This window comes from Galeopterus variegatus, unplaced genomic scaffold (genome assembly GCF_000696425.1).
Source record: "Galeopterus variegatus unplaced genomic scaffold, G_variegatus-3.0.2 Scaffold120, whole genome shotgun sequence".
Classification (NCBI taxonomy): Eukaryota; Metazoa; Chordata; class Mammalia; order Dermoptera; family Cynocephalidae; genus Galeopterus; species Galeopterus variegatus.
The window spans coordinates 752,879-764,648 of record NW_007726231.1 but is presented as its reverse complement, the minus strand read 5'-3'; the positions used below and the strand labels follow the sequence as shown (position 1 = coordinate 764,648).

The window sequence follows — 11,770 nt, the reverse complement described above, 5'->3', positions numbered from 1 at the left end:
GGTTAATTCCTAGATTCTCTATTCTCTTCCATTGATCTGTGTATCCGTTTTTATACCAGTGCCATGCTGTTTTGGTTATTATAGCTTTGTAATATAGTTTAAAGTCAGGTAGTGTTATGCCACCAGCTTTATTTATTATTATTATTATTTTTTGCCCAGGATTGCTTTGGCTATGTGTGGTCTTTTGCGGTTACATATAAATGTCTGGATAGCTTTTTCCATCTCAGAGAAAAATGTCATTGGAATTTTGATGGGGATTGCATTGAATTTGTAGATCACTTTGGATAATATGGACATTTTCACAATGTTAATTCTTCCAATCCAAGAGCATGGGATATCTTTACATCTTCTTGTGTTCTCTTTAATTTCTCACAACAGTGGTTTATAGTTCTCTTCATAGTAATTTTTCACATCCTTGGTCAGCTTTATTCCTAAATATTTTCTTTTTTGGTGGCTACCGTAAAAGGCTAGCTTTCCTGATTTCTCTTTCTGCATGTTCACTGGTGGAGTATAGAAATGCTACTGATTTTTGTGTGTGGATTTTGTACCCTGCAACTTTGCTGAAATCGTTTATCAACTCTAGGAGTTTTTTCACAGAAGCTTTAGGCTGTTCAATATATAGGATCATATCATCTGCAAAAAGGGACAGCTTTACTTCATCCTTTCCAATCTGAATGCCCTTTATTTCCTTCTCTTCTCTGATTTCTCTGGCTAGTACTTCCAACATTATGTTGAATAGGAGTGGTGAGAGTGAGTATCCTTGTCTAGTTCCTGTTTTTAAGGGAAAATCTTTCAGCTTTTCCCCATTCAGGATGATTTTGGCAGTGGCTTATCATATATGGCTTTAATTATGTTGAGATACTTTCCATCTATTCCTAACTTGTAGAGAGTCTATCGTGAAAGGATGTTGAATTTTGTCAAATGCTTTTTCAGCATCTATAGAGATGATCATGTGGTTTTTGTCTTTGCTTTTATTAATGTGGTGTATCACATTTATAGATTTGCATATGTTGAAACAACCTTGCATCCCTGGGATGAATTCCACTTGATCATGGTATATACTTTTATGTATGTGTTGCTGTATTCTGTTAGCTAGTATTTTATTGAGGATTTTTGCATCTATATTCGTCAAGGATATTGGCCTGTGGGTTTTTTTTTTTTAATTTTGTCAATATACAATGTGGTTGATTATTATGACCCATCACCAAAACCTCCCTCCCTTCTCCCTCTCCCCGCTCCCACCCAAGAATGTCCTTTCTGTTTGCTTGTTGTAACACCTTCAAAGAAATCGTAGTTGTTATATCTTCTTCGCCGTGAGAGAGTGAATTTATTTGTGTATTTTTAGCTCCCACGAATAAGTGAGAACATGTGGTATTTCTTTTTCTCTGCCTGACTCGTTTCACTTAATATTATTCTCTCAAGGTCTATCCATGTTGTTGCAAATGGCAGTATTTAATTCGTTTTTATTGGCCTGTTGTTTTCTATTTTTGATGCATCTTTGTCTGGTTTTGGAATCAGGGTGATATTTGCCTCATAGAATTAGTTTGGGAGAATAGCCTCTGTTTCAATCTTTTGGAACAGTTTGTAGAGAAATGGTATCAGTTCCTCTTTGAAGATTTGGTAGAACTCTGCAGTGAACCCATCTGGTCCTGGGCTTTTCTTTGTTGGGAGCCTTCTGATAATAGTTTCAATCTCTTTTATTGTTATTGGTCTGTTCAGATTTTCAGTATCTTCTTGCCTCAGATTTGGTAGCTTGTATGCATCCAGAGATATATCCATTTCCTCCAGATTTTCAAATTTGTTGGCATATAGCTGTGTATAGTAGTCTCTAATGATTTCTTTTACTTCTGAGGAGTCAGTTGTAATTTTACCTTTTTATTTCTAATTTTTGTTATTTGGCTCTTCTCTCTTCTTTTCTTAGTTGGTCTTTCTAAAGGTTTGTTGATTTTATTACTGTTTTCAAAGAACAAACTTTTTCTTTCATTGATCTTTTCTATTTTTCATTTTTCTATTTCATTTAGTTCTGCTCTGATCTTAATTCTTTCTTTCTGTGTACTAGCTTTAGGTTCGGATTGTTCTTGTTTTTCTAGATCTTTATGGTGAAGTGTTATGTTATTTATTTGCCATCTTTCCATTCTTCTGAAGTAAGCATTTAATGCAATAAATTTCCCCCTTAAAACTGCTTTTGCAGTATCCCACAGATTTTGGTATGATGTGTCATTATTCTCATTAGTTTCAAGAAATTCTTTGATTTTCTGGACCCACATGTCATTAAGTAGAATGTTGTTTAATTTCCATGAGTTTGTATAGTTTTCAGAGTTTCATTTATTATTGATTTCTAATTTTAATCTGTTGTGATCAGAAAAAACACATGGAATAATTCTAATTTTTTGAATTTGTTAAGACTTGCTTTGTGACCTAACATGTTGTCTATCCTGGAGAATGTTCCATGTGCTGATGGGAAGAATGAATATTCTGAGGTTGTTGGGTGGAATGTCCTGTAGATATCTGCCATGTCCAATTGGTCTAAACTACTGTTATGATCTTGTGTTTTTCTGTGATTTTTTGCCTAGATGATCTGTCCAATGATGAGAGTGGGGTGTTCTGGTCCCTGACTATTATGATGTTAGTGTCTATTTCTTTCTTTATATCTAATAGTGTTTGCTTTGTACATCTTGCTGCTCCGACATCAGGTGAATATATATTTGTGATTGCTATGTCTTCTTGATGGATGGATCCATTTATCATTACATATTGGCCATCTTTATCTTTTTTAATAGTTTTTGCTTTAAAGTCTAGTTTATTTGACATAAGAATAGCTACTCCAGCTCATTTTTTATTTCTACTTGCATGATATATCTTTTTCCATCCTTTCACACTTAGTCTATGTGTGTCTTTACAGGCCAAGTGAGTCTCTTGGAGACAGCATATTGTTGGGTCCATCTTTTTAATCCAGTCAGCCAGTCTGTGTCTTTTGAATGGGGGACTTAGTCCCTTTACATTCAGAGTTATTATTGAAAGGTGTTGATTTACTCCTAGCATTATACTGATTTTCATTTAAATGTCTTAAGTACCTTTTTTCCTTTCTTTCAAATTTTCTGTTTGTTTTCTGTATTTGTTGCCTTCTTGGGGTGATAGATAAAATATTTTTTCTCACTTTTGTTAGCATTATCATTTTGCTGGTAGATACTGTTCTTTCTTGTGTATTCATGGTAGTGATGGTTGTTTTTGTGATATCAAACCCAGTACTTCCTTGAGAATTTCTTGTAGGGCTGGTCGTGTGGTAGTGAACTCCCACAGTTTTTGTTTGTCTGAGAAATATATTATTTGTCCTTCATTTCAGAAGGATAGCCTTGCTGGGTAAAGTATTCTTGGCTTGCAATTTTTGTCCTTTAGTGTTTTGAATATATCATCCCATTCTTTTCTGGCTTTTAGAGTTTCTGATGAAAAGTCTGATGTTATTCTGATTGGGGCTTCCTTATAAGTGACTTGCCGCTTCTCTCTTGCAGCTTTTAAGATTCTCTCTTTGTCTTTGATTTTTGTCAGTTTGATTACACATGTCCTGGAGAGGACCTTTTTGGGTTGAATGTGTTTAGTGATCTTTGGGCTTCCTGAATCTGGGGATCTGTGATTTTCCTTATACCTGGGAAGTTTTCTGCTATTATCTCATTGAGTATGTTTTCAATGCCACTTCCTTTTCCCTCCCCTTCTGGAATACCCATGATTCAGATATTTGAGTGCTTAAGGTTGTCAGTTGTCTCTCTTAAATTCTCTTAAATTTTTTTTATTCTTTTTTCTTTTTTCTGGTCTGCCTGTAATAATTCAAACAGCCTGTCTTTGACGTCAGAAATTCTCTCTTCGGCTTGTTCAAGTCTGCTGGTTAAACTCTCTGTTGTATTTTTTATTTCGTTGAATGACTCCTTCAGCTCCACAAGCTCAGCTACATTCTTTTTCAAGGCATTGATTTCTTTGTACATTTCTTTTTTCATATCCTGTATGCTTTTTCTCATTTCATTGTGTTGTTTCACTGAGTTTTCTTGTATCTCATTTAGTTTCCTTAGAATAGTTACTCTAAATTCCTTGTCGGTCATTTCAAAGACTTCCTGTTCTATAGGATCTAGCACTTGTAAGTTATTAATTTCCTTTGGTGGTGATGTACTTTCTTGATTTTTCATATTTCTGAGTTCTTTCCTTTGGTGTTTTGTCACTGTGGCCACGGGTATCACAGTTCACTCATTTTACCCTGCTGTATGGCTTGGATCCTGAAGGGTCTGCTGCTTCTGGACAACAGAAACTAGCCTGGACTGGATGTCCTGCCCCACCTACCTTCACCAGCTGGTTGGGTGGCGTGGGAGTCCAGAGCCTCTCAGGTCACTCACAGAGATGGACAACCTGTGGCGGAAGTCCCACCCTGACTGCGATCCCCAGTTCATCTGACTTGGGGCTTAGGATCCCAGAGCCTCTCAGGTCACTCATGGAGATGGATGGCCTGAGCCAAAAGTCCCTCCCCATCAGCTTGGGAACCTGTGCTTCCCAGGTCGCTCATGGAGACAGATGGCCTGTGCGGGAAGTCCCGCCCCGGCCCACCTACCTTCTCTGGCTGGCAGGCTTGGGGTGTGTAGGCCCCAAAGCTCCAAAGCTCCAAAGTCTCTTTAGGAAATGTGGAGCAACCTGAACTGGGGTCGGGCGGCCGGCGGCTCCTGTCCATTCCAGCACAGACCTCGAGTCCTCGGTCACTGCTCCTCAAAGCTGCAAATTGGTCACTCTGTGGGAGAGAGCGACACCAGGAACCAACTACTCTGCCATCTTGACCCCTCCCCTGTTTATTGTTTTTAAAGCACCCCAGGTGACTCCAAAGTGCAGCTCTGACACTTACAGGCCTTTAAGGTGAAATTCGTGTGCGTAATAAATAGTTCCTGAATAGCCTGTCTTTGTCTTTTTTGCATAAGCTGATTTACTACCATAGTGTTAGTCTCTTCTATCTATTGTCATTTTCCCTGTGTATAAACTCATTATTTTATTAGTTACTAAATATAGGTACCTAGCATCACAAATCAAGTAATACTAGAGTTTAATTACCTTGTTCTTATAGTTGGTGTGTGTATTAGTTTCCTACTGCTACTGTAACAACCGAATGTAACCAACTTAATGCAACCAATTTAATGGCCTAAAACAACACAAATTTATTATTTTATGGTTCACATCTGCAAAGTCCCATTTGCCACATAAAGTAACATATTCATAGGTCCGGAGGATTAAGACTGGGACATTTTAAGGAGCCATTATGTTACCTACAACAGTATAAGTAAACTAACACAATGGGGTATGACCAGGGCATTAACAAACTCGGATTGTATTTTGAAGTCTATTTAGCCAGTCCTATTGGTCTAAACACTGGTCAGTAATGCACATTCCCAGCAGTATAGATCACAAAAACCACTCTTCTCACCATGTCACATATGACTTATAAGAACTTAAAACCACCATTTGTCTCATTCAGTTTCAATGCATGTGTTCAAATAAAATGCCCCAAGATACAAGTTTCTTCCTAAGAAGTAGCTACCAATTTGGGCACACATATTTTAGCATCTTTGCCAATTTCAGTTGTTTGAATGACATAAGAATATAATCACATGTAATAACAGTCTGTATTTCCCTATTATGTTAGGATGCTGGTTTTATGATTTTCCAGGCCCCTACACTTGTGGTATGGTACAACACATAGTTTTCGTCTGTTCTCCCTTTACTCATCATTCCTTCAACAGATAACGTGTTGTGTCTGTGTACAGTTGTGAGGGCTGTAGCATGGTGGCTGCTCTTCAGGAACCCCTCAGACAGAGGTTTAGAGCCTCACAGTCTTTCTAAGTTTACTCAGAAGGAAGCAGTATATTTAGGTGGCAACATGCTTAGTGTATCCAGAACATAAGTCAGATATTAATGCTACTTTTGCATATTTCTTTTTTTTTTTTTCCGTGTCCGGCAATGGATCGCAACCCTCAGTGTCGCCCCCATACCGGACCGGGACCGGCAACAGGATCGCAACCCTCGGTGTTGCTCCCGCGCCTCGCTCAGCCAGTGAGCGGGAACCGGTCTGCATGTGGGATCCGAACCCTCGGCGGGAGCGCCGCCACGCTTCCCAAGCGGTGCACTATAGCAGTGCGCCACCGGGCCGGCCCTTGCATATTTCAATTACCAACATTTCATATTTTGTCTTTCTCCCTTTTTATGTTTGGAGACATCTCAGCAAATTCATCCATTGCAGACTATTGTTTTGTAATCCCATTCTTTTATTTCCTGTTTCATGCATTTTATTGAGAATGAAAACCAAATACTTTTTAATATTTAATTCTGCTTTTTGTTATTGTATTTTTCAAAGATATTGTTTACCTTTGCATCATGAGTTCAGTGGTTTCTTGTATTATGTTCCAGAATTCTAAGCTTCTTTTTTTTCAATTTTATTTATATTTATTTTTGTAGGGTACAGTGTGTTGTTTCATTACATGAATATACTGCCCAATAATTCACTTAGGCTAGATAGCATAGTTTTGTACCCGTTAGTTCATCCCTTCCCAATCTTACCCACCTCCCCTCCCAGCCTCTAGTAACCATTATTCTACTCTCTACTTCTATGAGAATCACTGGTAATTTTTTTTTAATTCCTCATATGCTGAATTACTTCTGTTTTCTCTTCCTTGAATGATTAAAAGTTCATACAGACTTGGAGTTTATCATGCATAGGATCGATAACTTTCACTTTGTCCTCCTATTCTAATAACTAGAAATTATTAGAATTCCCCTCTCATTTCTGAAGCTACTAATATTTGGTGTCTATCTGGTACAGTCCTGAATCGAGGGAAAATGTATTCCTTCTCTAGCCTACTGGGTGTTTTTAATATGATTCGTTGGAATAGATAGGGCAAAATAATGTTTTTCAGAGTTTGGAAATGTCTGCATTATGTGAATTATTAATAATGTCAACTTAAGCAGTGCTTGTATTTGTATTTGAACCTTTTTGGTACACTGTTCTATCTGGAAAGGGCCATAATAAGTAGTCTATTCTGCTATCTGGTGGACTATGAATATTTGAGCCAAACAAAATCTTCTGATATAACAACTAACTTCCTTTTCTTTTTCTTTCTTTCTTTACATTTTATAAAGCATAGCCTACTCTCACTTTTTATATAATGACTTCCAAGGATGCGGGGGGGCAAATACAAATGCTAACAAGATGTTTTCCTATTCAGATAAATCTTCCAGTGTCTCAGTCTTTAGACTAAATAAAATCATGGTCCTACATCAAGCTATTAGACATGATCATTAATAGTACTAAAGGAATCATATTAATAGGTTTTTTTAAAAGATACTCACAATTTAATCAATTTCTTTCAGAACACTAATGTTGCAGAGTTGTAGCTGCCTCCTGAGGGGCAGTGATGGAAACAATAAAGATTTCAAGGTGAAATGGACGCATGAATACGTCCAGGGGGTAGAGGCCATCCTGTGCTGCTGAGCCTTTGAGACCTGTACATCCATTTGAAAACCTGGAAGTAATGCATATTTTTATGGTTGTGGATATATCCATGCAAATATCTCTATGTATTTCTATAGTCATGCCTAGAGAGATATGACTAAATCCATGCCTATAGAGACATGCCTGTAGAGATAGGTTTCATTTACCTATGAAATAATTCCCGCATGTTTAGAAGTAATGTGCTTTATTAGTTGTAAGAGAACTCTCTTTTAATCCATCTTGAGCAATGTGAGCAGTGACAAAAAGAATCTAGCAATGTAAGGAGAAAAAAAAAAAGTGATGTTAATGGGACAAAAACAATTTTCAAAAATATAGAAATCATATGCTCAAGACTTTGGAATTGGCAGAAGAACAACAGCTAAGAAGGCCACATCTTGACTGAAGAGAGTGTAAGGGGGAGTGTACAGTGATTTCTCTGCAGTTTGATTTCTCCGAGTTGAGGAATTCAATGGCAAGTCCTGAGTGGCTTGCATTGGATGGGGATACTTGAAGTTCTGGGGTTACAGCAAATTCGTGGGTGCAATCTCAGAGGAAAGACTTTTTATTATCATTTTTATTTGCCCTTACACTTTGTTTGTAGCACCCCAATTGTTGGGGAAACTAGGAAGGCAGGGCTTCCGAGGCTGGCATTGGTACAGTGCTCAGCAGAATAGAAACATTACCCAGGACATGAATAGATGGTGAAAGACTTATTTTTCCTTTGGCTCAAATTTTAGTTTAAAAGTGTGGAGATACCATTTAAAGAAGATGGAGAAATAAGCTGAGGGCTCCTTAGACAGATCACAAGAAATAAATAGCATGGTTATGAAATAGGTATGTCGTTATGGCAATACGCAAATCACCTCAGGAGCAGGAATCCACATTCAAACAATATTTACCTGCATCCAGATGTGATAACAAACCAGCAAGCAAAGCATAAACAAATCCTGTAGATAGGAAAATGGTAAATTCAAAAATGAGCTGGGGAAAATTTGCAGAGGGAGGTGATTTTTTTGCACCAGATGGTGGTGGGACTAGAAACCTGTCTCCCTACCTGGAAATTGGTGAAGCAATTCTGAGTCTTTGCCCAGGAAGATCCTTTGGAGTACAAGGATGATACCCACCCAGCTCTTCTTCATGATCATCTATGTGCTCGAGTCTGTAATGATACTGGTGCAGAGTAGCTTAATTGTTGCAGTGCTGGGCAGAGAGTGGGTGCAGGTCAAACGGTTGTTACCTGTGGACATGATTCTCACCAGCCTGGGCATCAGCCATTTCTGTCGGCAGTGGGCATCAATTCTGTTCAATTTTTGCTTCTATTTTAACCCTAATCATTTATTTTGGTACTTATCACTCACCTGGGAATTTTTTAATATTTTTATCTTCTGGCTAACCAGCCTGCTTGCTGTCTTCTACTGTGTCAAGGTCTGTTCCTTCACCCACCCCATCTTCCTCTGGTTCAGGTGGAGAATTTTGAAGCTGGTTCCCTGGCTGTTACTGGGTTCTCTGATGATTTCTTGTCTGACAATCATACCTTCAATAATTATGAATCACACCCAGGTTCAGTTCATCAACATGGTGCATTTACCCGGAAACAGCACTATGACTGAGAGACTTAGGATGTTTCAGAAGCATATGCTCACACTTTATCGAATACTTGCATTGGGTTTTCCCTTCCTCCTGTTCCTGGCTTCCACCATCTTGCTCATGGCCTCACTGGCCCAGCATTTGGCACAGATGAAACACCATAGTACTGGCCACTGCAACTCCAGCACAAAAGCTCATTTCACTGCTGCGAGATTACTTGCCATGTCATTTATCATCTTCACCTCTCACTTTTTTACCGTACTTGCCTCCTTAATAGACAATGCATTTGATAGGAGACCTTGGTACTGGATTTGGGAAGCCTTCATCTACGGCATAGTCTCTATTCATTCCACTTCACTGATGCTGAGAAGCCCTACGTTGAAAAAGGTTCTAAAGGTAAAGTGCTGGGTCCTAGAAGCTGCCTGAGGCACAGGGTATAATAAGACCCCTGGGCAAATGGGAGTTTGCATTGACACAACTACTACTAATAGCAGCACTGCTCCTATCAGTCCCCTCTGTGACAGTGGAACACCATGAACCCCCATCTCATTCTCTTTCATCCCCACAGCCTCTATCTCTAAACAATCAATGCTTTCTCTATTCTGTCCCAATCCTTTCCCTTCCACAATCCTCAGGTTGGTCTAAACTGTCTCATGACTGCCCCATCTCTCCTTAGTCCTCACCATCTTTGGAATCTCACTCCCACTGTATTCTACACAAGACAGTCAAAAGCATGGTATGCACACATTATTTTATCCATCTCATGACTGGCAATTACTTTGCACATTAATATGAATCCTTTTTCCACGAGAATTTATTGCCCATACTCTGAGTGCACCTCATGCAAAGCCCTCGATTTACTTTTCTTTATTTTTTTTCTTTCTTTCTTTCTTTTTTTTTGTCTTTTTCATGATACTATTCCAGAAGGGGATCGCAACCCTTGGTGCGGTGTCGCCCACACCGCGCTCAGCCAATGAGCGCACCGGCCATTCCTATATAGGATCCAAACCCGCGGCGGGAGCATCGCACTCTTCGAAGTGCGCCACAGGGTTGGCCCTCGATTTACTTTTCTAACTTTAATCAAGGAAAGATCTTCCCCTCTCTTTGTCTTTCTCTCTCTTGCTCTTGCTCTCCCTGCTGCTTCTGAACCTTTATCCAGTGACACAAATTTCCTTATTTGCCTCTCTTCCAAATACTTTGCCTTCATTCCTTTAAAGCTCAGATCAAAATTTAACTCTCCTTTCATTTCCATTTGCCAAAACATATTCTTCCCCAGAATAGTGGGCCACTTACCCAGTCTAGGTTCATTCCTTAATACCTGTCCAAACATTGGTGACTTAATTATGTCCACCATATAAGGTTTTATTGGCTCGAATCTTGCCTTTCTATTTACTATAAGTTGGAGTGAACTTTCTAGGAAGATTACTGTATTAAGGCATAGCTGGTTTTCTCCCATATATAACCCAGATGTCAGCTGAGACCCCCCATATTTTATGACATCTGAGGGACACTGGCCTAAATTTTCTGTATTCTTTGTGCTCTGTGGCAGTCCAAAGCCCTCCCCAAATGGATAAGAATACAGAAACCATACAGTAATCAATTAAAATCACCTATAAGACATTCCTGTTTTTTAAAAGTCGTTTCTGCCTCCCCAGTTCAACATGTTTCTCTCATGCCCTTTTCCCTTGCAGGGTCCCATTTTGCCCACTCCTTATGGCATCTCTCTCCTCATTTCTCTCTTCTTCACCTTCACCCAGGACCAACCAAGTGTCTTGGTAATGGCCCACTCCCAGGCCTTTGGGTCTCAGATTCCACCTGCCCCAGGCACTCATCAAGGTATTTTTTTCCAGAAAACAGTTACATCTCTTACAGCATTCTGGTGCCAGGTGTTAAGAATATAATTTTTTCCACCCTGTATATATACACTTGGCATGTCTGGTGAACCAAACTTCCAGCTCTGCCATTAAAAGACTGAAACATCTCCTGAAAGGAAACCATCCTACAGAAAAAAAAAATGATGCAGGTATCTCAAGTTTTACTGTAAAAAAAAAAAAAAAGACAGTCCCTGGAAGGCAATGGAAATTCTGATCTGGTCTTGGATCTATCATTCTGATTTGGCTTGGAGTTGAATTCATATTTGAAAATGAGGGTGTGAAATGTAAGTGAAAACTGAAAGACCACTTTCACCAAAAACTCTGTGGTATTTGGTAAATGCCAACAGCATTCCTTCTGTTGCACAGAAAGGGTGCAAAAGCATAGTGTCCCACTGCAGAGCAGCACTCGGGCAGCCTTGAGACTTCCTGAGTGACAGTGGTTAAACTGCAGTAGGAGGTGTGACAGAACCTGGTGGGCAACCATTGAAGTGGAACTGAGCAGGAAAAAAGGAAAAGAAAAGGTAGGTACTGACATTGTGTTATCTGACCAGAGACGGCCAGAAATGCTTAGCGGACAGGTAGGAAAGTATGTTGCAAGGGTTTGGGATCCTGCTGGAATAGATTGGACAAGGAATTTGGATTATTTGTCATTTGTATCCACACCCAGATGAGGTCCTGCATGTTCTAAAATCTCAGATAGCTGGAAAAAATAGAAACAGTTCCCTTCATAAATAGAAAACAGGAAAAAAAGACATTCTCCCCCCCCCACCCCCACACACCACTATCACATATACAGACA

At 39.2% G+C, this 11,770-nt stretch overlaps 1 protein-coding gene across 1 annotated transcript; it reads left to right on the top strand.

The window, feature by feature from the left end:
* Positions 1-8,623: 8,623 nt before the first annotated feature.
* LOC103603409 (taste receptor type 2 member 16) lies at positions 8,624-9,523 on the top strand. Its single transcript, XM_008587923.1, has one exon. It carries the CDS (start codon positions 8,624-8,626, stop codon positions 9,521-9,523), a length of 900 nt encoding a protein of 299 aa, XP_008586145.1.
* The last annotated feature ends 2,247 nt before the right edge of the window (positions 9,524-11,770 follow it).